Below are 25487 nucleotides of genomic sequence, written 5' to 3'. Positions count from 1 at the left end.
CGTAGGCGGATCCGTGCTGCTCAGCGGGGATCGATCCGCCGATCCCCGTTGAGCCAGCGGATGACAGCTCCGTCTCTGCTTGCAGTGCGGAGAGGGAGGTGTCACAGCTCCCGCTGCTCTCTATGGGGGATCGGATGAGAGCGGACCGTCTGTCCGCTCTCATCCGATCCCTGAACGGATGGAAAAATAGGGATTCCATCTGTCCAGATTTCACGGACCGGATTGGATACAGATGGCAGCAGGTGTCAGCGGACATGTCTCCGCTGACATCCGCTGCCCCATAGAACTGCATGGAGGATCCGATCAGATCCGCCTAAAAAACTGACCGGCGGATCTGATCGGATCGCCCGTGTGAAAGAGCTCGAAAACAAGCGATGAGGAGGCGTTTCTCAGTTCCTGTCAGTAGCTACAGAGGCTAGGGAAATTTAGACTCTCATCTAAATCTACTCTTAAGTTGTCTTTACTGCAATTTAGAACTCCATCTAGAAGCCCCTATAAAGTGTGAGCACAGTGACTGCGGGTTTGTCATTGTGCGATTTCAGACCTGAGGTTCAGTGTGAGTTGGGGGGCGATTTGAGGGATATCTGTGCGGCTTCATGCACAGATGTCTATTGAAATTGCCCCCGAAGTCGACAAAAAGTAGTGCAGGAAATACTTTTGGAAATTTGTGCGTTGGCGTCGCACCGATTAAGACTGTGCCATTGCCGGCAATGTCAAATCGCGCTGGTGTGATCGGAGGCTAAAACTCACAGAATTGTTGTCATAAAAGTTTGCTCTTCTGTCTTCTGATTTTTTTTATATTTTTGTTTGTATGTATTGTTCGTACATAGAATGTTTTTATGTGAAGTTTTTTTAAAGCTTCCGTTTATGCCTAGGTATGCGGTGAGTGTAATGTGGGAGTTGGACGGCACGACGTATGACATCAGAAGGGTGTGGTATGGCAGAACCATAATCCGCTCCTGCTACAAGTTGAGCTATGAAGTGGCTCAGCAGCTGCTGGATGGAGATCTGGAGCCACTAAATTCTGACCCTGAACTTAAACCAGTTTCTCAGGACTCCACAAAACTGGACCGTCTCCTGTGGGCGATACGTAAACTGACAGAGGTGGCTCGAGCTGTCCGGACACGGAGAGATATGAGTGGAGCACTGGAATTGGAAGGGGTCGAGGTTCGGGTCCAGTTGGGGGAGGAGCATAGCATTGATGACTTGGTTCCTAAGCAACCTTTACAGGTGCATGAGACTATAGCAGAATGTATGATCTTAGCCAATCACTGGGTAGCCAAGAAGATCTGGGAGAGCTTCCCCCAGCAGGCATTACTCCGATTTCATCCACCTCCACGTCAGGAATTCTTTAAAGAACTCAAAGAGTGCGCACAGGCTAAAGGGTTTCATATAGACACCCGGTAAGTAACATTTACTGTGATTCTAAAGGTTCATCTTTTTCAATAATAACCATGTTCTACTTAGCTGCTCTGTTGCAGTGGTTTTGCATTTAGCAGCCCACATCCACCTCTTCCTCGGTACGCTGCCAGTGCTCCTAGCCCCTCCCCCTGCCGAGTGCTCACCATAGCAAGCTGCTTCCTCTGGGGGCACTTGCATGTGCTTGCTCCTGAGCTGCCTCTTTGTGTGTTCATAAGACACAGAGCACAGCGCAGCCCCCCCCCCCCCCACCACCACCTCCTCACTGTCTGTGATTGGGAATGGCTCCCACTGCTGTGTCTGCACCAATGAGAGAGCCGAGGCTCTTGTGCACATCGATGCGTTGTGATCAGGCTCAGGTAAGTATTTGGGCGAGGGGGAAAGGTTTTTTTTTTTTAACCTTCATGCATAGAATGAATGACGGTAGAACACCACCTGCTTTTACAGCCCATTTAAATGTTTTAGCTCTCAGCATGTCTAATTTTACATTCTTAAATAGAAAATAATATATTTAAATTAAAAAAGTTCTGTGCTCAGTGTGATGCCCTATATCCAGGGCGGCACCAATTATACATCTGAGTACAAAGACATTCTAAACACATACCCCTAAAACCAGTGCGCTACCAGATTGATAAAAATAATTGATTGATTTTATATATATATATATATATATATATATATATATATATATATATATATATATATATATATATATATATATATATATATATATATATATATATGTGTGTGTGTAGTATATAAAGAATAAACAAGTGCAAAATCAAATCAATAAGTAAGTGCTAATATAAAGGACAATCCAACATTAAATGTATGAAAGAAAATGTAGAAATGCAAAAAAGTTCAGTAGTAGACTTTTGAACTTTTTTTTTTTTTTTTGCATTTCTCACAAACATTTTGGATTGTCCTTTATATTAGCACTTTAATATTTAGTTGATCTGATTTTGTACAGGCCAGCCAATTTCCTCCACCCCAAACTCGCTCACCCATGTCTTTATGGACCTTGCTTTGTGCACTGATGTGCAGTCATGTTGGAGCAGGAAGGAGCCATCCCCAAACTCCTCCCACAAAGTTAGGAGCATGAAATTGTCCAAAATGTCTTGGTATGCTGATGCCTTAAGAGTTTCCTTTACTGGAACTAAGGGGCCAAGCTCAACCCCGGAAAAACAACCCCACACCATAATCCCCCCCCCCCCCCCCCTCCACCAAATTATTTGGACCAGTGCACAAAGCAAGGTCCATAAAGACATGGATGAGCGAGTTTGGGGTGGAGGAACTTGACTGGCCTGCACAGAGTCCTGACCTCAAACCGATAGAACACCTTTGGGAAGAATTAGAGCGCAGACTGCGAGCCAGGCCTTCTCGTCCAACGTGTGGACAGCCTTCCCAGAAGAGTTGAAGCTGTTATAGCTGCAAAGGGTGGGCCAACTCAATATTGAACCCTACGGACTAAGACTGGGATGCCATTAAAGTTCATGTGTGTGTAAAGGCAGGCGTCCCAATACTTTTGACAATATAGTGTACATGTATATTCATTTTTTTTATCTGGAATGTGCAGAACACTTCATTGAGTTTCTTAAAGTTACCCACAAGTTCCCAACATCTTATCAGGCAGTCATTTTCATTACCACTTTCAGTCCGGGCCAATTCTGACATTCCTCCCCTACATGTAAAAATCAGCATTTTATTTATGCTATAAAACTACTTGGAGCCCCTAAATATGTTCCTCCTCCTCTGTTGCGTTTGGCACATATTTTCTTTTTTTTTGGGGGGGGGGGGGGGGGGATGAGAGCAGGTACAGCAGAACGTCACCTTTTGGGTGAAGTTCCACTTTAACCACTTTAGCCCTGCTCACATTGCTGCTACTGCAGCAATGTGGCTCGTTATCATCCAGCGGCGTAGACCTACGTCGCTGGACTCCGCCGGAGGCTCGCTCCCGCTGTGACCAGTCGGGCCAGGGGAGGAGCGGCGGTGATCGTCGGGGAATCGAGTGTGGAAATCCGCCCGCTTGTGTAAACAGAGCGGGCGGATCTCCTAAGTGACAGGCAGGGTTAGATTGCAGGGTTCAGCATAGCTCAACCTGCGATCTGTCCTTGTGTCACTCAGTCACCTCCCCCCACACATGTCAGTAAGCACCAGGCATACATTAACCCATCCCTCTCCAATAAAATTAACCCCTTCCCTGCCAGTGTCATTTTTACAGTAACAGTGCATATGTATAGCACTGATTACTGTAGCAATGTCACTGGTACCCCCAAAAATGTCAGTCAAGGGTTTGATCTGTCCACCGCAATGTCGCAGTCCCGCAAGAAAAAAAATCGCAGATCGCCGCCATTACTCGTTTAAAAAAAAAAAACACCAAAAATGACAGAAATCTTTCCCTTAGTTAGTAAACGCAATAACTTTTGCGCAAACCAATCAAAATACGCTTATTGCGATTTTTATTTTTTTTTTTTTTACCAAAAATATGTAGCAGAAAACAAATTGGCCAAAAATGATAAAAAATTTAGATTTTTTACATTTTTTTGGGGGGGAATTTTATATAAAAAAAATGTGAAAAATATTGTTATTTTTTCAAAATTTTCGCTCTTTTTTTGTTTATAGCGCAAAAAGTAAAAATCGCACAGGTGATCAAATACCACCAAAAGAAAGCTCTGTTTGTGGGAAAAAAAGGACGTCAATTTCTTTGGGTACGGACATGCGCAATTGTCAGTTAAAGTCACACAGTGCCGAATCGCAAAAAGTGGCCTGGACGTAAGACAGAAAAATCCTCTGGTGGTAAAGTGGTTAAGGATGCAAGTTTTTGGTCTCACAACCCCCCCCCCCCCCCCCCCCCAAACCAATATTCACACCGGAGAATTTCTGCGGATATTTCTGCGGATAGTTTGCTGAGCGCCCCGCATCTGGACACAGCAACACTCTATGGCCGCGTGAAAATTGGCCCATTAGCTACTGCCAGAACTCCAGAGATGTGGAACCAAGACATACTCGCATGAGCAGGTACATGCAGACAGCAACAACCATTGATTTGTACGAAGTACTGATCTGATCTGCCAGCAGCTTCTGATCACACACAGTGTAGGCAGGCAGCGTTTACAATCACCAGCAAGAATCTACTGATTCTTCCCGGTGGCTGCCCCTTGCTGCCACTATTCAGCCGTGTGAATGGAGCCCTAAAGGGTATAATTTAAACTTTCTGCAAATAGATGTTGAAAATGACTGCAAGATCAGTGTACATCTTCTCCTGTGCTTCTCTCAAAAGAAAAAAAGAAATCGACAGATGTGGAAAGCTTGGGGGTAAAGGGGGTTTTAATGCTTTAGCTCAGCAACTTACCGCTTCCAATGGCTCACATTGCTATAGCTAAAGTGGTTCGCGGGACTAACAACCATAGTTCAGAGCTTGGCAGATTTGTGACTAACAATATGTTTCTTTTCGTTTACTCTCTTAGGTCTAATAAGTCTCTGGCAGATTCCCTGGATAAGGCAAATGACCCTTCTGACCCTCTGGTGAATCGGCTGCTGCGATCAATGGCCACACAAGCCATGTCCAACGCTCAGTATTTCTCTACGGGATCGTACAGTGAGGAGGAGTTCTGTCACTATGGTGAGCACCACAGTGCAGTCATGTGTGCTTTTTCTTTTTTCATCACAAATAGACAATTGCAATTAACTACTTCAATACTGGACACTTTCACCCCAGGCCAATTTTTCAGCTCCAGATAATTTATAAAAAAAATATCCCTCACATTTTAAAACCGTGTCACAAGTAGAGCTGAACGATTAATCATTAAAAAAAAAATCACGATCCCGATTCAGCCCCCATGATCGTAATCTGCCATTTCCATGATTCAATGCAGAGCCGTTCTCTGCTTACAGCTGTCAAAGGAAAAAAAAAAATGATGAGGAGAAACATTGTATCATTTCGATCCTTTAGATCAAAGGGATGATCTTCTGTCTGTAAATGAGGTCAGTTTAACCACTTAAAGCGGTTGTATCCTCAAAAAAAAAAAAACCCTGCAGTACAAAGGCATTAGGATAAAAAAACCTTCTGTGTGCAGCAGACCCTCCCCCAATGCTTACATGAGCCCCCTTTTGATCCAGCGATGTCTACAACTGTCTTATCCCTTCGGGACTCCTTTCCCTATTGGCTAAGACACAGCAGCGGCACCATTGGCTCCCGCTGCTGTCAGTCAGTTAGCCAATGAGGGGGCGGGGCCGAACCGCAGCTCTGTGTCTGAATGGATACATGGAGCTGTGACTCGGCTCGGGTGCCCCCATAGCAAGCTGCTTGCTGTGGGGTTACTCAAAGGGAGACAGGAGCCAGGAGAGCCAAAGAGGGACCCGAGAAGAGGAGGATCCGGGCTGCTCTGTGCAAAACCAACTGCACAGAGGAGGTAAGTATAATGTTTGTAATTTTTATTGAAAAAAAAAGAGTTTAGAATCACTTTAAGTAATAAAAAAAGGTGGAGAAGTGATGTGAAGTCTTACAAGTGGATTTATTATCAAGCGCTTTTGCCTACTCATGAGAATGGGAGGCAGTGGGATCTGGTGGGTTATAATTATAATTATAAGAAAGGAGGGCACCTTTATCACTGTGGTGGTGGTGGTGGATCCAAGGTAACAAGCATCTACAGTAGTGTGATACACTGATATGGACTTTCACATGGAGGACTGATGATTATCATTATTTTTGTTTTTTAAGTTTTTTTTTTTTTTTCTTGCTGCGCTACTGTGGAATATGATTATGTTAAATATTTTTTGATTATTTCACTTTAGATGTATAATCCTCCTTTACTCTATCCAAAATGGGGAAAAAAAAAATTCTACTTCAAAGCGGCGTGTAGCTGCTGACTTTTAACCAGTTGCCGACCGCCGCAAGTACATATACTGAGGCGGTCAGCCCTGGCCAGGCAAAGTGATGTATGGGTACGTCACTAGCCTGTAAGCCAATAGGTGGCTCGTTCACGGACACCTCCGTGCATGTGACCGGCGGACCCGATGTCCGCCGGTCACTCGCAATCGTCCGCTGTGAAGGGAGAAAGGCAGGCGGCTAATGTAAACAAATCCGCCTGTCATTCTTCCCTGTGTAACAGCACAGATCATAGGGTCCTGCTATGTAGGACTGTTGATCTGTGCTGTTACATGTAAAGCCATATCCAATCACAGTTAGAAACACGCCCCTAGGGACACACTTAACCCCTCCTTCCCCAATAAAGTTAACCCCTTCCCAGCCAGTGTCATTTTTACAGTAACAGTGCATATGTATAGCACTGATTACTGTAGTAATGTCACTGGTAACCCCAAAAGTGTCAAAAATGTCAGTTAAGGGTCCGATCTGTCCACCGCAATGTCGCAGTACCGCAAAGAAAATCGCAGATCGCCGCCATTACTCGTTAAAAAAAAAAAAAAACAACAAAAATGACAGAAATCTTTCCCTTAGTAAACGCAATAACTTTTGCGCAAACCAATCAAAATACGCTTATTGTGATTTTTTTTTTTTTTTACCAAACATATGTAGCAGAAAACAAATTGGCCAAAAATGTTAAAAAATTTTGATTTTTACATTTTTTTGGGGGGAATTTCATATAATAAAATGTGAAAAATAATATTGTTATTTTTGCAAAATTGTTTGTGGGGAAAAAAAGGACGTCAAATTCGTTTAGGTACAGCGTCGCACGACCTCGCAATTGTCCGTTAAAGTCACGCCGTGCCGAATCGCAAAATAGGGCCTGGTCAGGAAGGGGGTAAAATTTTCCGGGGCTTAAGTGGTTAATAAACACACACTCGCCTGTCCCGCGATGCGGGTGCCCGAATCCTCGGTTCTCTTCCTATCCTCTCAATACGCCGACACCCGACTGTGACAAGTTGCGGCTTCACAGCCAGGTGCGCATGCGTGAGTCGCGCTGCGCGTCGTGAATGACCAGGCAATCTTCTGTGACGTGCCCCAGAAGATTGCAGGGAGGGAGGGGCAGAGGAGGACTTCCGCTCGAGCCACCTAGGCGGTCCAAGCAGAAGTGGGAGCGGGTACCTGTCAAATCCCCCCAAAAAAAAAAAAAAAAAAGACATGTCATATGTGGCATGTCAGGGGGTCAGGAGTTCTTAAAGCGGAAGCTCCACTTTTGGGTAGACCTCTGCTTTAATGAACGGAAGACAGGCAGATGATTGAGGGGTGTGCCTGCTCCATTCATAGATCGATTTTTTTCATTCATAGAAACTATAAAACCGATTGTGAATGGAGAAGAGGGGAGGAAAGGGCGGGCATAGTTGGCACTCTTGTTGAGTGCCCTTCACAGGTCCAGTGCACCAACTTTGCAGCACGAGAGGATTACAGCTGCAAGGTATGGGAATGTAACCCGAGGACAGAGGATTTCCGCTATCCGTGCCGGCACCAGCACAAGGGACACTTTGGTTTAAAATGGTTGTAAACCCTTCCATATACCCAGTGAAGTGACTGGTCTCCGGTGATACACAGAGATAAAACAAATCCTCCTACATGCATTGTGCCCGTGTACCTGCAGTCTTCTCTTCTCTACATCCCTTCAAAGTGCAGAAATTATATAGCTTGCCTCAGAGATTAGAAAAGAGGGGGGCAGAGCTGAACCCACACATTGTAGAGCTCAGTGAGGAGAGTTTTGAGAACTGATTGGGGTGATCATTTACAGGCTGTGTGCTGGAGATCCCTCCTTGTCATCTTTTTTTCCTCTTGGTGTCAGGAAGACTTTCATGCAGATAGCTGAGGAAGGAGGCAGCAGACAGAAAAAACACTTAAGGCCCGTACACACGTACCGATTGTCGGCCGAAAAGATTCGGCCGACGACCGATCGGCCGATTGTAGGCTTGTTAGTATGATGCTTCCGACAGCCGACAGCGCACTTTCGGCCGAACCGAATCTGTCGTGCAAGCATTAAAATTTTTGTATGCCGACACCAGAACGGCCGATTGTTCGCCAGTCAGTACAGAATTCGGCCGACAGACAGCAGATTTGCAAGACTGGGCATGCTCAGAAAAGAAAAAAGACAAGGAAAGTGAACCATCACATGACATCACTTCTGCAGTCGGCTGTTGTTGGCCGACAAAATTAGTGTGCAGTCTTTTGCAGTTTTCAACAGACACGACAGCCTTGGACAAAAGACGGCCGATCGTTCGGCCGACGATTGGTACATGTGTACGGGGCTTTAGTGCTTTGGATTGAGACAAGTACACACTATAGAGGGATATGCTTTGTTAATTTTTCACATCTGAGTTTTACAACTACTTTAAAAGTAAAGCCCCGTACACACGTACCGATCGTCGGCCGACAGATCGGCCATCAAATGTTCGCGGCTGTTGTGTCTGTTGAAAAGTGCAAAAGACTGCACAAGAATTTTGTCCGCCGGCTACAGCCGACTGCAGAAGTGATGTCATGTGATGGTTCACTTTCCCTGTGTTTTTTCTTTTCTGAGCATGCCCAGTCTTGCAAATCTGCTGTCTGTCGGCCAAAATCTGTACTGACTGGCGAACAATCGGCCGTTCTGGTGTCGGCATACAAAAATTTTAATGCTTGCATGACAGATTCTTGTCGGCAGAATGTGCGCTGACGGCTGTCGGAGGCATCATACGAACAAGCGTACAATCGGCAGATCGTTCGTCAGCCGACGCTTGTCTGCCGACGATCGGTACGTGTGTACGGGCCTTTAGTCCCTGGTGCTCCATTTTTTTTTTTTTTTTAAACCTTTTTTTTCTTTTTCTAAATGTAGGCTTTTTACTAATCTATTCTTGCAGTTCTTCTTTAAGCTTGGCAAATTCTGTAGCAGCTTCCTTTTTACAGAAGTTTCTGTATGAGCCCTCAGAGTGCGATCGGCTTACTGTATTTGAATGTACTGGGCTGATGCACTGGGAATCATGTACTGAGCAGCTTAATTGGCTATAGACTCAATCACAGCGATCTCTCTGGGATAATGCTGTTAATGGAGAGAGAGAGAGAGGGTAATAAATTATAATTTATGTGCTCAAAATTTTTAGAGAATGATAGTGAAGTAATTTGAAAGTGCCAATTCCAACTAACTAAATGGAAACCACAAAATAAATTCTGATATGAACTAAAAACATACAGCGTTACTTTAACATTCGTACTGCGTAATGTACTAAAAGGGGAAGAATTGTCCTAAAAGTAGCTTTTAGTAAAATAGTGATTCCTCATCCCTCCAGTACCCGGTCACATGACTACTGCGTAAACACAGCCACACGGTCATTGTCAGAGGATCATTGGGAACGGATTGAGGCAGAGCTAGCCGATAGGAGGCTCTGCCAGACAGTCCTGACAGATTCTTAGCATTAGCAGAGGTTTTCCTTATCAGCGCCTCTTCACTGGGTCACAGATTTCCTATACTTTTAAGGAAGGGATTTCCAAACTTTTCAGTATGAGGGCCACCTTGTATATTTTACATCGAATCACAGGCCAAAAAAAAATCCCCTTCAGGGTCCCCACCAGCCCCCCTTTACATCAGGGTCCCCACCAGCCCCCCTTTACATCAGGGTCCCCACCAGCCCCCCTTTACATCAGGGTCCCCACCAGCCCCCCTTTACATCAGGGTCCCCACCAGCCCCCCTTTACATCAGGGTCCCCACCAGCCCCCCTTTACATCAGGGCCCCCACTAGCCCCCTTTTTACATCAGGGTCCCCCCAGCCCCCCTCCCTTTTTACATCAGGGTCCCCACTAGCCCCCCCTTTACATCAGGGTCCCCACTAGCCCCCCCTCTACATCAGGGTCCCCACTAGCCCCCTTTTTACATCAGGGTCCCCCCAGCCCCCCTCCCTTTTTACATCAGGGTCCCCACTAGCCCCCCCCTTTACATCAGGGTCCCCACTAGCCCCCCCCTTTACATCAGGGTCCCCACTAGCCCCCCCTTTACATCAGGGTCCCCACTAGCCCCCCCTTTACATCAGGGTCCCCACTAGCCCCCTTTTTACATCAGGGTCCCCCCAGCCCCCCTCCCTTTTTACATCAGGGTTCCCACTAGCCCCCCCTTTACATCAGGGTCCCCACCAGCCCCCCATTTACATCAGGGTCCCCACTAGAGCTGCACGATTCTGGCCAAAATGAGAATCACGATTTTTTTAGCTTGGAATAAAGATCACGATTCTCTGTGTAACAAAAAAAAATTGGGATAACTTTACTGTTACGGTTTTTATTTTTTATTCATTAAAGTCTATTAATTGCGTTTGAAAGACTGCTGCGCAAATACAGTGTGACATAAAATATTACAACAATCGCCATTTTATTCTGTAGGGTCTCTGCTAAAAAAATATATAAAATGTTTGGGGGTTCTAAGTACTTTTCTAGCAAAAAAAATGATTTTAACTTGCAAGCAACAAGTGTCAGAAAAAGGTCTAGTCTTTAAGAGGCTAAACTTCCTTTCTCCCTGGCAGAGGGAAGGAAAAGATACAATGTAATCATTTTGTTTATAGTTACTGGGAGACAATGCTGATAGGCGTTTGCGGGGAGGCTTTTTTTTTTCCACAGCTGTTCAGCTATGCAAAGAATCGAGCATATGTCAGGTTTAGATCGTCAGGGGGGGTGAATCGAGATCGCGATTTTCATACTATTAATCCTGCAGCTCTAGTCCCCACCAGCCCCCCCTTTACATCAGGGTCCCCACCAGCCCCCCCTTTACATCAGGGTCCCCACCAGCCCCCCCTTTACATCAGGGTCCCCACTAGCCCCCCTCCCTTTTTACATCAGGGTCCCCACTAGCGCTCCTCCCTTTTACATCAGGTTCCCCACTAGCGCACCCCCCTCCCCTTTACATCAGCGCCCCCATCAGAGTCCCCCCTTACATCAGGAGCAGAGACAGTAGGCAGCCTCTGCTGACTTAAATCATTAAGCCGTGCACATTGATAGTATGGCACTGACCCTAGCTGCAGGCCGGATAAAATCTTGTGTTGGGCCATAGTTTGGAGACCCCTGTTTTTAAGGTACTAAATAAGTGTAAACAGGTGCTCCTAGTTCTCAGAGCAGAGATATGAGTGCTCCATATTGTCCCTTCCCCTTTATGTATTGTGGCTGCCCTGTAACTTCATTATGTAGTTTAAGATTTTGGGGCATCGTCTGTTTAAGGCCTCATTCACACAGGTGCGGAATTGGTAAACTTTTGCAGAGTTCCCAGTTTACCTGTAGGCACAGGTAGTCTGTGCAGCTTCTTGTAGCCAGCCTGGTAAAATCGACAGACAGCTGCACAGATCTTCACTGATCCTTACGGATATTCCCGCTTGTGCATTAATGCAGGACTGATGCACGGCTTTGTGCGCAGTCCTTCTGATTTCTGAGCCATGTTTCGGTCCCTCACAGAAGAAGCAGGGTTGTGTGTGAAGATCTGTGCAGCTGTCCACCTGTCATTGATTTTAATAGGCTGACTGCATGCAGCTACCCAGACTGAGTCTCCTGGGCAGGTAAATTCAGCCTTTGCATGGGTGTATGGGTCTGGGTGCATAGGCCTTAGGTGTTTTTGCCCCCTTTGGGATTTAGTAAAACCGCCGTATCAGATGTGTTCATCACTAGATATACACTGCTCAAAAAAATTAAAGGAACACTTTTTATTCAGAGTATAGTATCAAGTCAATTAAACTCCTGGGATATTGATCTGGTCAGTTAAGTAGCAGAAGGGATTGTTAATCAGTTTCAGATGCTTTTGTGGTAATGAAACTGCCAGGTGCACTAGATGGGCAACAGTGAGACGACCTCCAAAACAGGAATGGTTTTACAGGTGGAGGCCACTGACCTTTTTTTTTTTTTTTCTCCTACTCCTCTTTCCTGACTGTTTTTCACTAGTTTTGCATTTGGCTAGGGTCAGTGTCGCTACTGGTAGCATGAGGCAATACCTGAACCCTATAGAGGTTGCACAGGCAGTCCCAACTCTTCCAGGATGGCACATCAATTCATGCAATTGCCAGAAGGTTTGCTGTGTCTCCCAGCACAGTTTTAGGACCATGGAGGAGATTCCAGGCTGGACAGGGCCGTAGAAGGTCCTTAACCCATCAGCAGCACCGGTATCTGCTCCTTTGTGCAAGGAGGAACAGGCACTGCGAGAGCCCTAAAAAACACCCTCCAGCAGGCCACTGGTGTGAATGACTCTGACCAAACATTTGGAAACAGACTTCATGAGGGTGGCCTGAGGGCCGGATGTTCTGACGTCCTCTAGTGGGCCCTGTGCTCACTGCCCTGGCACCCTGGAGCTAGATTGGCATTTGCCGTTGAACACCAGAATTGGCAGGTTTGCCACTGGCGCCCCTATGCTTTCCACAGATGAGAGCAGGTTCACCCTGAGCACATGTGACAGACATTAAAGGGTCTGGAAAAGCTGTGGAGAACGTTATGTTGCCTGTAACACCGTTCAGTATGACCGGTTTGGTGGTGGGTCAGTAATGGTCTGGGGAGGCATATCCATGGAGGGATGCACAGACCTCTACAGGCTAGAAAATGGCACCTTGACTGCCATTGGGTATCGGGATAAAATCCTTGCACCCATTATCAGACCCTTCGCTGATGCAGTGGGTCCTGGGTTCTTCCTGGTGCACAAAAATGACTGGCCTTATGTGACGAGAGTATGCCGCCAGTTCCTGGAGGATGAAGGAATTGATACCACTGAAGGGCCCCCACGGTCACCTGACCTAAATCCAGTAGAACACCTCTGGGACATTGTTTTGGTCCATCCGAAACCGCCAGGTTGCACCTCAGTCTATTCAGGAGCTCAGTGATGCCCTGGTCCAAATCTGGGAGGAAATACCCCAGGACACCATCCGTCGTCTGCAAACTGCTGAGTACCATTTTGAGTTGCTGCAAATAAATTTCTGCAAAATGGACTAGCTTGCTGCATCATTTTTATTCACTTTGATATATATAATAATTTTTTTTCTTCATACTGTCACCAATTAGTGGCCCTAATCATTGCCACACCAGTCATATGATGTACTGTGCTGGTGACATTATGTAAAAAAAAAAAAAAAAAGTGAAATAAGATATATTTTATTCAATTCATTTTTAAAAAAATTGTGACAAAGAAATACTTTAAAAAGCTCACCGTGCCTCTTACTAAATACCTCAGACAGTCTACTTTCCAAAATGGGGGTCATTTCAGGGGTATTTGTACTGTCTTGGCATTTTAGGGCCTCAAGAAATTAGCTTGGCCATCAGTAAATCAAGATTGATCAATGTTTAAATATATGTATATATTCCATAGTATGCAGATGCAATAACGTTCACACAAAACAATTAATATACACTTGTGTTTATTTTTTTAATCAAAGACATGTAGCAGAATACATGTTGGCATAAATTTATGAAGAAATTTGATTTTGTTACGTATTTTTTATGACCGAAAGTAGAAAATATTTTTTTTAGTTTATATTGCAAAAAATAAAAAACTGAGTGGTGATCAAATACCACCAAAAGAAACCTATTTGTGTGAAAATAATTCTAAAAATATAATTTGGGTACAGCGTTGCATGACGGACTGCACAATTACCAATTAATCACTTCAGCTCCGAAAGGTTTACCCCCTTCCTGATCAGGCCATTTTTTTGCGATACGGCACTGCATTGCTTTAACTGGCAATTTCGCAGTCATGTGACACTGTACCCAAATAACTTTTATGTCCTTTTTCTCTTTTGTTTGACAGGCACCACTTTTCATCTTCTTGACCGTAGTGTTATACTGCTCCCTACTGAAGTAGGACACTAGGCAGAGAAAAAGCTTGAACATGCCTATGGGGCAGTCCCTGGGGGTATACTCCCACTTCCTGCTACAGGTATTCAAATTTTTTCTGCCTGGTCAGGAGTAGTTCCATCCACAAGCCTAGTCTATGTGGGTCTGACTCTTGGCTCATCCTCAGCCAGAGTGTTTCTTCCTCCGGGAGAAAATTCAAAAGTTGCAGGAGGCAATTTGACTTTTGCGGACTAGCAAATGGTCGTCTCTTCAAACTTGCATGCACCTGTCCGGGTAGGGAGGTGTCCTCGGCACAGATTGTGCTCAGGGGGTCTGGTCTCAGGAAGAGTCCAGACTACCGATTTATGTACTGGAGCTCCAAGTGATCAGACTTTGTCTGGATAAGTAGTCTCCAGGGGTGTCCAGTGCGGATTCAATCGGACAATGCCACGGCCGTGGCATATGTCAATCACCAAGGGGGCACAAGAAGTGTCCTGGCAGCTCGGGAAGTAGCCGACATTCGAAGGTGGACAGAAAGATTCGTTCCAGCCCTCTCTGCTGTGCACATTCCGGGGGGGGGGGGAATTGGCAAGTGGACTATCTCAGTCGACAGGCGTTAGACCGGGGAGAATGGTCTCTTCATCCGGACGTGTTTCATCAGTTTTGCCTCCGGTTGGGTACTTCAGAGGTGGATCTGTTGGCCTCTCACCTCAACAGGAGGTTCAGAGGTTTGTGGCACAGTCTCTGGATCCTCTAATCGTCGCTACAGATGCTTTTGTGGCTCCTTGGAGTCAGTATCTGATTTACACCTTTCCTCCTCTTCAGCTTCTGCTGAGACTACTACACAGGATAGAGGCAGAAGGAATTCCGGTCATCCTAGTGGCTCCAGACTGGCCTCGCCAATCTGATACAGCTGGTCGCCGATGCTCCTTGGAGACTCCCTCTCAGGGAAGATCTGCTGTCCCAAGGTTCAATCTTCCAACCTGCTTTACAGTTGCTGGCTTTGATGGCTTGGCTGTTGAATGCCAGGTGCTGAAGGACAGGTGATTGTCTGACTTGGTGATTTCTACGCTGTTAAATGGTAGAAAATCTACTTCTAGGAAGATTTACCATCGTACGTGGAAGATGTAAATTGCGTGGTGTGAATCCCTCCGGGTTCACCCGCGTTCCTTTTATGTGGCTCAAATCTTGGCTTCCCTCCAATGAGGGGTTGTGCAGCGCCTGACCTTGAGTACCATCAAGGGCCAGGTCTCACCCTTGATGGTTTTCTTTCAACACCCGTTGGCCACACACTCCTTGGTGTGCGTACTGTTCTCCAGGACGTGGGACACTTGGTTCCTCCAGTGCGGTCTGCATTGCCGCCGTGGACCTCAATTTGGTGTTGTCAGTTCTCCAGAAGCCTCCCTTTGAAAATATTCGGGAGATTCCCCTGCTTACGTTGTCTCAGAAGGTGGCCTTTTTGGTGGCCTTTGGTGCACAGGGTGTCTGAACTGGCGGCGTTGTCTTGTCAATCACCCTACCTGGTGGTTCACAGGGATAAAATGGTTCTGCGTCTATGTCCGTCGTTCCTTCCAAAGGTTGTCTCTGACTTTCATCTGAATGAAGACATTGTGTTGCCCTCCCTGTGCCCCAAGCCTAAACATCCTAAGAAAGTTGCCTTGCACTCCCTGGATGTGGTTCGAGCAATAAGGGTGTATCTGGCAGCTACGGAGTCTTTTAGGAAATCAGACTCACGATTTGTCCTCACGGATGGACCTCGCAAGGGGCTGGCTGCTTCTGCTGTGACCATTTCCAGATGGATCAGACAGACTTATTAAAGGTCAGGTTCCTCCTTTTCCCGTCAAGGCGCACTCTACTCTGGCGCTTAGTGCCTCCTAGACCTTTCGTCATCAGGCGTCAGTGATGCAGGTTTGCAGGTGGCTACCTGGTCATCTGTACACACATTCACAAAATTTTATAAAGTGGTTATGTTGGCATCTGCGGATGCTTCTTTTGGCCACAGTTTTGCAGGCTGCTATTTAGAGGACCTGGCCCTCTAAACTCCAAAACTTTTCAGATGAGCTCCAGTTGTTGACAGTTGAGCTCCAAGTTACCTGGTTGGCTATGTTTAGCCTTGGGGAAGTTTGATTTTTCTGTGGTTCCCACTCCTCATGTTTGACACTGCTTTGGGACATCCCTACGGTCAAGAAGATGAAGAGCTGTGTCAATTAACGAAACCGAAAATGGGATTTTTGTCTTACCGTAAAATCCATTTCTCTGCTGTTCATTGATGGACACAGCACCCACCCCTCTATGGAGTTGGGTTTTTTCCTTCTGACACTGCTTATTACAAAACTGAATACCTGTAGCAGGAAGTGGAAGTATACCCCCAGGGACTGCCCCATAGGCGTGTTCAAGCTTTTTCTCTGCCTAGTGTCGTACTCCTTTAGAGGGCAGTATAACCCTACGGTCAAGAAGATGAAGAGCGGTTATTTACTTTCTGCTATAAAATATATCAAATAAAAAGATGTAAAAAATCAAATTTCTTCATAAATTTAGGCCAATATGTATTCTGCTATATGTTTTTGGTAAAACAAATCCCAATAAGCAGATATTGATTGGTTTGCGCAAAATTTATAGCGTCTACAGACTATGGGATAGATTTAGTGACTTTTATTTTATTTTTTTTAAATGTTTTTTACTAGAAATGGGGGGTATCAGAGATTTTTAGCGAGGCTGTGACATTGTGGCGGACAAATCTGATACTAAGCTACACTTTTTGGGGACCAGTGTTACCAATACAGTGATCAGTGCGAAAAGAAAAAGAACTGTCACTGTATAAATTACACCGGCAGGGAAAAGGGGTTAACACCAAGGGCAAACAAAGGGTTAAATGTGTTCCCTATGAGTGCTTTCTAACTGTAGGGGGATGCTTTAGAGGAAAACAGAGATCCGTGTTTCTGCTTAGCAGAAACGTGAGATCTCCATTTTTCTCTCTGGCAGACTGCCTTTCTACAAAGGATCTCTGGGTTCCCGTTGGACCGGCTGATTGACTCCTGCTGTGTCAAACGACAGCAGAAGCAGGGCTCTGGCAGGGTGCGCACACGCCTCAGAGCCGAAGAAGAAGATGTACAGGTTCATGTTTTTGTGCTTAAGGGCAGTATATGTACAGGGGGCGGTCCTTGAGCGGTTAAAGTAGCACAGTGCTGAATAACAAAAAAGTGGCCTGGTAATGAACGGGGTAAAATCTTCCAGCGGTCTGGTGGTTAAAAAATGTTCTCTTTAGTAGATCCTAACATGGAACACATATATGTACATACAGTTAGACATACCTCCCAACTTTTTGAGATGGGAATAAGAGACACCTATTAGTAAGGCCCCTTTCACACTATCCGTCCGTCGGACGGATTCCGTTTTTCTCAGCGGGGGGTCGAGCCGCCGATCCCCCGCTGAGCAGAAAGATGACAGCTGTGTCTCCGCGCTGTGTGCGGAGACACAGCTGTCAGTTCCCCATGCATCTCTATGGGGGAAATCGGATGGGAACGGACCGTCCCATGTCGAATGTCAGTGGACATGTCTCCGCTGACATCCGATGCCCCATAGAGATGCATGGGGGGACCGTTCAGATCCACCAAAAAAACGGACAGGCGGATCTGAACAGTCCACCTGTGTGAAAGGGGCCTATAAGTATGTAAGCATGGGACACTCCCCCTTCAAACAAAAAAGATAAACCCACAAGTTTTTTTTTTTTTTTTACCACTACTATTCTTTTATACTGACTTTTGAAACCTACAGATGCAGCAATTTTTAGAAATTGGATGAAAGGTTTAGCACTGGGAAACACTTTGAAATAGATAAGCAGTGCGTTTTATATACAACTATATAGATCAGAACAAAATGAGGAGGAAAGAGGGACAGAGAGACTTCGTTCCAAATTAGGGACAGTCCCTCATAATTGACGACAGTCGGGGAGCTATGCATTTGGATTGTTTAACAGAAAGGCAGCCGCTTTTGTTAACTGGTCATAAGAGTCTTCTGCACGGTTTATACATAAAATGAAGGGGCGCACATGAGTTTATAACCCCTATCTAGGGTTGTTCCAGTATCTTTGTCCCTTTATGGACAAGGATGAGGGCTGGGGACTGCTGATTAAAGTAGATGAAGAAAAGTCTAACTTTAACTTTTCTTAAAAGGGGGCGGAGAGACTGCAGTTACATTGTGTGAGAACAGATTGGAGAAAAAGAACACCCCCCCCCCCCTCCACACAGCAGAAGAACTGTGTTGTGATTAGACATGCTGCCTTGTGAGTTCCCTCCCCAACACAAATTTTTCTTGTTCCAGAAAACTTGTCAGAAGTGACTCATGCTGAAAAGAGGAACGAAGCACCAGAGAGAAACAACACTTAGAGCTTTGGGGAGAAATAACAAAACACTACAGATATGTGCTTTGTTCAGATTTCATGAATAAGGTTTACAACCACTTTAGCTATTTTTAGTCTGGTCATGTGACCCCCACAGCTCCGCCTCTCATGTTTTAGTGACCGGCTGCTGCAGGGGAGAAGAGGGAGCACCGACAATGGCTGGGCCTTTGAAGCCTATGGGTGACATCATGGCTCCCAGAATTCACAGCCGTTACACAGGGAAAGTGGAGCACTTCAATTCCTCTATATGAGGCAGTTCTTAGAAGTCCATTTATATAAAATGAGCACAAAAGAAAATATTCAACAAAAATATGACCCATTGCCCATGGTGAGCCGTAAAAGAGAAGTTAAGGTTGTGGTAATGATTGGATTTGTTCCCCATTCTTGGCTTCATTTAAAAATAATAAAGTAGAAAGCATTCTTTCACCTTTTTATTTAGAGGAGGAAACTCGTGTATTTTTTTACTTTGTATCATTTTATATATCTTGACTTTTGTATGGTTTAGGTTTGGCCCTTGACAAATATACCCACTTCACCTCACCAATCCGCCGCTATGCTGATGTTGTTGTACACCGGCTTCTCCTGGCTGCTATCCACAAGAATACAAAAGAACATCTGCTTGGAAACAAGGACCTGGAGGAGCTGTGCCGTCACATCAATAATCGAAACCGGGTGAGCGATTTACAGGGTGCGTGGGGGGGTGAGTGACCTATCAGGACGATGTCAACAGCAGGGCGATCTCAGTATGTTCCCCCTGCTCCAAGACCCCCATGTTTTCCTTTGCCCTGCGGTGCAGTTGGGTGCAGAGACACAGGAGCCATATTGCACTCCACACCACGTGTAACATCCAAGAATGGCGCGCCACACACCAATGTTTTCCTCAAACTCCAGTTAGTTTATTGAGCTGGTGCCCAACCTGCGACCCTTTTGGTATATGATGTGTGGCCCTTCGGACCCCAGCAGCCTGCAGCAGAAACATTGATTAGGGTAATAGCATTGATCTCTACCAACCTCATATAACATGCTCCCAGTTTCGTAGTAGAAAGTGTTGAGTGCCGACCCTAAATGCCAGTAAGCCAAGAGAAATCCTGCCAAATCCCTATAGGCATATGAGAAAAAAGTATATCAAGTGGTATTGGTGTTCCAATACACCCAGACCCTGAGTGAGCCCCACAGGGAACTGTGTATTCTAAGGAAGCACCCAACCTGGGACTTTGTAGGCAGGAGTTAATTGGCATGAATAGATAAATAAAAGACCAATTTAAAATATAATAATTTTATTAATGCATGTGTACAAAATTGTTAAAAAAGACACAGATGCAAATGCATCAAAAGACAAACAATATAGCAAATATGTGATACATAAAATTATGAACCATATCCTAGAGTAGTGGGGTCACCCAGGTCCAACATGTTTCGCAGACTCTGCGGGCTTCTTCGGGGACCATGAGTGCTGGTGACCTCTATACAGGTTCTAGGTACAGATAACATATTGTCAGTACAAAAATATATATATTTTGCTTCTTAAACATCACGTTGAGAAAATAATGATAATAAAACATGACACTATATGTTCATCATCTGAGTGTAGATATAGAGTCAAACACTCACCACTATTATAGAATCTGGGCCACAATCAAGGATCAACAATTGATGGCATGGTCTGGGGGTCCAGCCGGGAAATACTCCCACTTCCGGACAACAGTCCAGGTAGACAAGTCCTCAAAGGATAGTTTCGTATTGTCTTCTGCAGCATCTCTCCAGCCCTATCCTCACTCTCTGACCACCATTTCCTCTATTAGGTCTGCAGTTCGGACACTCAAGCCTTGTATACTGTATATTGAAACTTTTATGTGCGGCCCTTTGGTGATGTCGGGGGCCACATTTGAGGCCCTCTTTAGGTCATAATTTGACAGCCACTGATCTAGGGCCACACCCATGATGGGGCTCAATCATAGAGCCAGTATGCAGTGTTAGAGGTGGGATAGGCCTCTCTAAAGGAATACGTTTTCAAGGATCACCTAAAGGCGGGCAGAGTAAGAAATAGTCGTAGAGGTTGGACAAGGAGTTCCAGAGAAAGGGAGAGGCACTTGAGAAGTTCTGGAGGGGAGCAGGAGGTCTTGGGAGGAGGGAAGAGGACTGTTTGGGTGATATTTTGAGGTGAGGTTGGTGATGTAGCTGAGGGTGGAGTTGTGGATGACTTTGTATGTCGGTAATATTTTTGATTTTAACCACTTCCGGACCAGTGACGTACCCATACGTCGCTGGACTTCCAAGTGGTTATACTGGGATGATGCCCGCAGCTGCCGGTACGGTTTTTCTTTTTAGAGCAGGTGGTCAGTTCTCTTGTAAAAGAAATCCTAGTGGCTAACTAGTCATGGATTCCTCTTACAAGCAGTGGAAGAGGACAACCCCCCCCCCCCCCCCCCCCCCACCGCTTTCCGTGATGGGAGTCCCGATCGATAAGCTGGGGCTTCCGCTTCGGCTTTGATCTGCTCTCCGCTATAGTAACCCAGAAGCGATGGCGCCATTTTCAAAAATGGATTAGGGATTTGGGGTCTCTTCATAAAGAGTACCTTTCTCTGTCGCTCATTGACAGACGCAGTCCTCTTGATTAATAACACATTGGGTTATGCTGCCCTCTACAGGAGTAGGACACTAGACGGAAGGAAAACGTTCTGGCCACACCTTAGGGGCAGTCCCAGAGGGTATATCCTCTCTCCCTCTGCTACAGGAAGTCCGTTTTTTCTGTCTAGTTAGGAGTAAGGACCGAAGTTCCTTGCTGGGATCTTTGGTCCTGGCAAGATTTTTAGAAATACTTTTTTTAGGCAGCTTTTCTTCTCCAGTTTTCCTATGAGATCTTGAAGCAAGTACGCTGGAACTGGGCGACGGGCTGGATGTTGAGATCCAGTGGTCACCCCAGTTCAGCCTACGAGCACGTGCAGGCCCCAGCTCCGCGCTGGGTCGGCCGCGACATAGTCCCACTGGACGGGGACTGACCCTGCGAGTTAAACGTCTCGCCTGGACGCCAATGACCAGTTATAAACTGAGTCACGGCGTCCGTATTGGTCAACAGCCCCCCCACTCCGGTGGAGAGGGGTTCTGTCAGGAGTTGGCGCCCGCCCGGTTCCGGTATGGTGAGTAAAATGTTCCCCTCTCCCCTTGTCGGGTTTGTTGGTGGATGCGGGCCCCTCCCTGGGATGGATGGACGTGATCCTAACAGGTGTCATTGATCCCCCTCTTAAGAGCTTGGTTTGGGAGCTGACTATCTATAGTCACTATATGACACTGTAAGGGAGATGACTGTAGTCAGTGGCAGACTGCTAGAAAGCATTACTGTTGAGGTATAGAGGTATCCTACCTGACATAATGTGTATACAGGCCGATGCCGCATCCGCAGGTCGCCATCCTTCCATAAAGCCGGTCACCTCCCGCAGGCCGCACAGCCTCTGGCAGGCCGCACAGGCCAAGTGCACACTCCCGCAGGCCGCTGCTACTTTGCTCAGGCCGCCGCCATTTTCCTGCAGATCGCACGAGGCCGCCATATTGGCGTAGCCTCGTGTCTCTAGCATGGGGGCGGCCATGTTTGAGGTGATCAAACACCTCGAGGAGGAATAGGGAGGCGCCAGAAGGCGTGTAAAGAGGCGGAGCCGCCTCCTTTACCCGGGAAAGCAAGCCAAAGACTTCCTGTCTGTAACAGACAGTGCTGGAAACAGGTTGTATAGAAACTTCTGAGCATCAGGTGGTGAGCCTTGGGGTCTCTCTCTCTCTGTAGGGGTCCAAAAGCAGGTAACACTGAGGAGCGCTGCTGCGCTGGGGGACTAAAAGAAAAAAAAAAAAGAGGTTTTCTTTTTTGATTGCAATTATTTTTTTCTGGCAAGTGTCTTGTATACTCATGGACCCTGCCACACATGTATCCCCATCTGATCCCCTCGAGGTGGCCGCAGGACCCTCCAGTGTCTCACAGAGTATTGATGCATTATCAGCAGTTTTGGAGTCTTTGGTATCCCGGGTGGAGATGGCCTGTAAGGGACGGGGGTCAAGAAAGCGACCCCCACCTACCCCTATTTCATCTGATACTTCAGATTCTGAGATGGTCATTGCAGCTGCAGGTCCCTCTGCTGGGGCTGTTGTCTCAGGTAATGTTCCCTCAGATAGTGAGGAGGACAGTTCTACCTCCGCCATAGCACAAGAAGAAGCGTTGGTGGACGCACTAGTTGTGTCTGTCCGGGAAACCTTAAGACTTGAGGTTATACCGGCAGAGGTAACCGAGATGGAAATTCCTTTTGGTACTAGTAAGCGTACCAAGATGGCGAAGGTTTTTCCTTTGCCCAAATGTTTTGGCGATAAAATCACAGAGGAATGGGGTCATCCGAAACGAACCCCTGCTATTTCCAAACGCATTGCTAGACGCTATCCGTTTGAGGAATCCCTCATTAAAAAATGGACGGTACCACCAGTGGTGGACCCACCGATTTCCAGACTAAATAAGACCACTGTTATCCCGTTGGAGGACGCTCCGTCCTTTAAGGATCCGGTGGATCGAAAAGTGGAAGCGGAGTCCCACACCATTTTTTCCCTGATAGGGTCAACCTTTAGGCCAGTGATTGCCATTGGTTTAGTTTCACAAACATTAACAGAATGGGCCAAATGGTTACGCCGTGACTTAAAGGGGAAAAGTATCCCCCCGGCAGCATCTGATTTGATGGAGCAAATTATACAAGGACTACAGTTCGTCTGTGACGCAGCCCTGGATGCCACTCCCTTGTTAGGGCATGCATCGATGTCAGCAGTAGTCCTCAGACGAGTGCTGTGGTTAAAGTGCTGGTCGGCGAATCAAGGTTCCAAGAAAACTTTGGCTAATCTCCCTTTTCAAGGGGATCGCCTGTTTGGGGCCACCTTAGATGATATTATAAAGGATGTCACTGGGGGCAAGAGCACTTTTTTGCCGCAGACTGCTAAAAGTAAAGGACCTTGTAACAGGCGAGGACCTTCCTTTTCCGCTCATAAAAAGTTTGTTCGCTCCGCTGGGGCGAGCGAGAAGGGCAAAGCCCCTTCAGGGGGTTTCAAAGGGCGCTGGTTGGGTAAACAAAAGGCCGACTCAGCCAAACCTGAAGATAAGACCTATACAGCCTGAAGGTGCGCCCCCACCCGTCTCTGGGGTGGGGGGACGTCTTCACCGGTTTTCAGATCCATTCCTTTCCTGAATCCCGGACAAAGGGATTCAGGAGATCATACGATCGGAATACAAGATCGAGTGTCGATCACCGGTGCGATTCTTCCCTTCCAACATTCATATGCTACAGGGAGTGGTAGTTCCCGTTCCTTGAGCAGAACTTTTTCTTTACCTTTTCCAAAGATCATTCCCAGTTCCCTCCAGGAATCGGATCCGGTTGAGCGAGCGGACCAGGAAGTCTCTGGTCCGGTGACTTCGGTCTCTAATGCTCAGTCAGGAGAAGTCATCACTTCCGAGAGGAATCAAGTTTCTGATAAATGTGTAGGAACTGAGAGCGATCAGACTTTGTCTGATTGCCTGGACCAAGCAGCTCTAGGGCAGCCTGGTTCGGATTCAGTCAGACTATACCATGGTGGTGACTTAGGTCGATCACCAAGGATTTCACCAGCTGTGTCTTCATTAGGGCATCCCGGAGGTGGATTTGTTGGCATGTCAGCTCAACAGGAAGGCGCGGAGGTTGGTAACTCGCGCCCGCGATCCTCTAGCGGACGCAGCAGACGCACTGAGCGCCCCGTAGGGGGCAGTATCAGCTACTATATGTCTTCCCCCCTCTCAAGTTACTGCTGAGATTTCTCCGCAGGATAGAGGTGGAGGGAACTCCAGTTATCCTGGTAATTCCGGGCTGGCCTCGTCAAGCCGGGTACGCCGACTTGGGCAGGCTAGTCGCGAACGCTCCTTGGAGACTTCCTCCCAGGGAGGATCTGCGGTCTCAAGGACCGATCTTCCATCTTGCTTTACAGTCGCTGGCTTTAACGGCCTGGCCATTGAGACCCAGGTACTGAAGGACAGAGGATTGTCAGCTTCAGTTATTCCTACTCTAATTAAAGCAAGGAAATCGACTTCCAGCAAAGTCTATTATCGCACATGGAAGACTTATATTGCGTGGTGTGAATCTTTGAGATTTCCCCCACGTACCTATTCGGTGACCCGAATTTTGGCTTTTCTGCAAAAGGGGGTTGAACAGAAACTATCCTTGAGCACTATCAAGGGTCAGGTTTCAGCGTTAGCAATCTTCTTTCAGAAGCCTCTGGCTACTCATTCCTTGGTGCGGAATTTCATCCAGGGGGTGCGGCACCTGGCTCCGCCAGTGCACGCGCACTTACCGCCCTGGGATCTTAATTTGGTTTTGTCGGTTCTGCAGAAACCTCCCTTTGAAAATATCAGGGAGATTCCCTTGCTTACGTTATCTCAGAAGGTGGCCTTCTTGGTGGCTATCACTTCTGCACGCAGGGTGTCAGAACTGGCTGCATTATCATGCCATTCCCCATATCTAGTGGTTCATAGGGATAGGGTAGTTCTTCATCCGAAGCCGTCCTTTCTTCCTAAGGTGGTTTCAGATTTTCATCTGAATGAAGATATTGTGCTACCTTCCTTGCGTCCTATGCCCAATCATCCTCGGGAATGTGCGTTGCATTCCTTGGATGTGGTTCGGGCAATCAGGATTTACCTGAAGACTACGGACTCGTTTCGTAAAACAGATTCACTTTTTGTGATCACGGATGGCCCCAAAAAGGGGTTGCCTGCATCTGCCGCGACTATCTCCAAATGAATCAGACAGACGGTGGTACGGGCTTATTCTATTAAGGGACGGAATCCTCCGTTCCCTGTTAAGGCGCACTCCACTCGGGCGCTTAGTGCTTCCTGGGCCTTCCGCCATCAGGCGTCAGTGGTCCAGGTTTGCAAGGCGGCTACCTGGTCGTCTGTTCATACCTTTACAAAATTTTATAAAGTTGAT

At 46.6% G+C, this 25487-nt stretch overlaps 1 protein-coding gene across 1 annotated transcript in view; it reads left to right on the top strand.

Annotated features, from left to right (window-relative positions):
- The window catches only part of DIS3L (DIS3 like exosome 3'-5' exoribonuclease), a 121733-nt gene that overhangs the window by 89729 nt on the left and 6517 nt on the right, over positions 1-25487 (top strand). Inside the window, exons 12-14 of the mRNA XM_082253003.1 lie at positions 876-1403; positions 4887-5041; positions 19022-19188. Of these exons, the coding sequence (XP_082109129.1) occupies positions 876-1403; positions 4887-5041; positions 19022-19188 (850 nt within the window). The remainder of the gene's footprint in view (positions 1-875; positions 1404-4886; positions 5042-19021; positions 19189-25487) is intronic.

Source organism: Pelophylax lessonae (genome assembly GCF_965119305.1).
Source record: "Pelophylax lessonae genome assembly, chromosome: 4".
Lineage (NCBI taxonomy): Eukaryota > Metazoa > Chordata > Amphibia > Anura > Ranidae > Pelophylax > Pelophylax lessonae.
The sequence above is the reverse complement of the archived record's forward strand: the minus strand, read 5'-3'. Positions and strand labels throughout refer to the sequence as shown.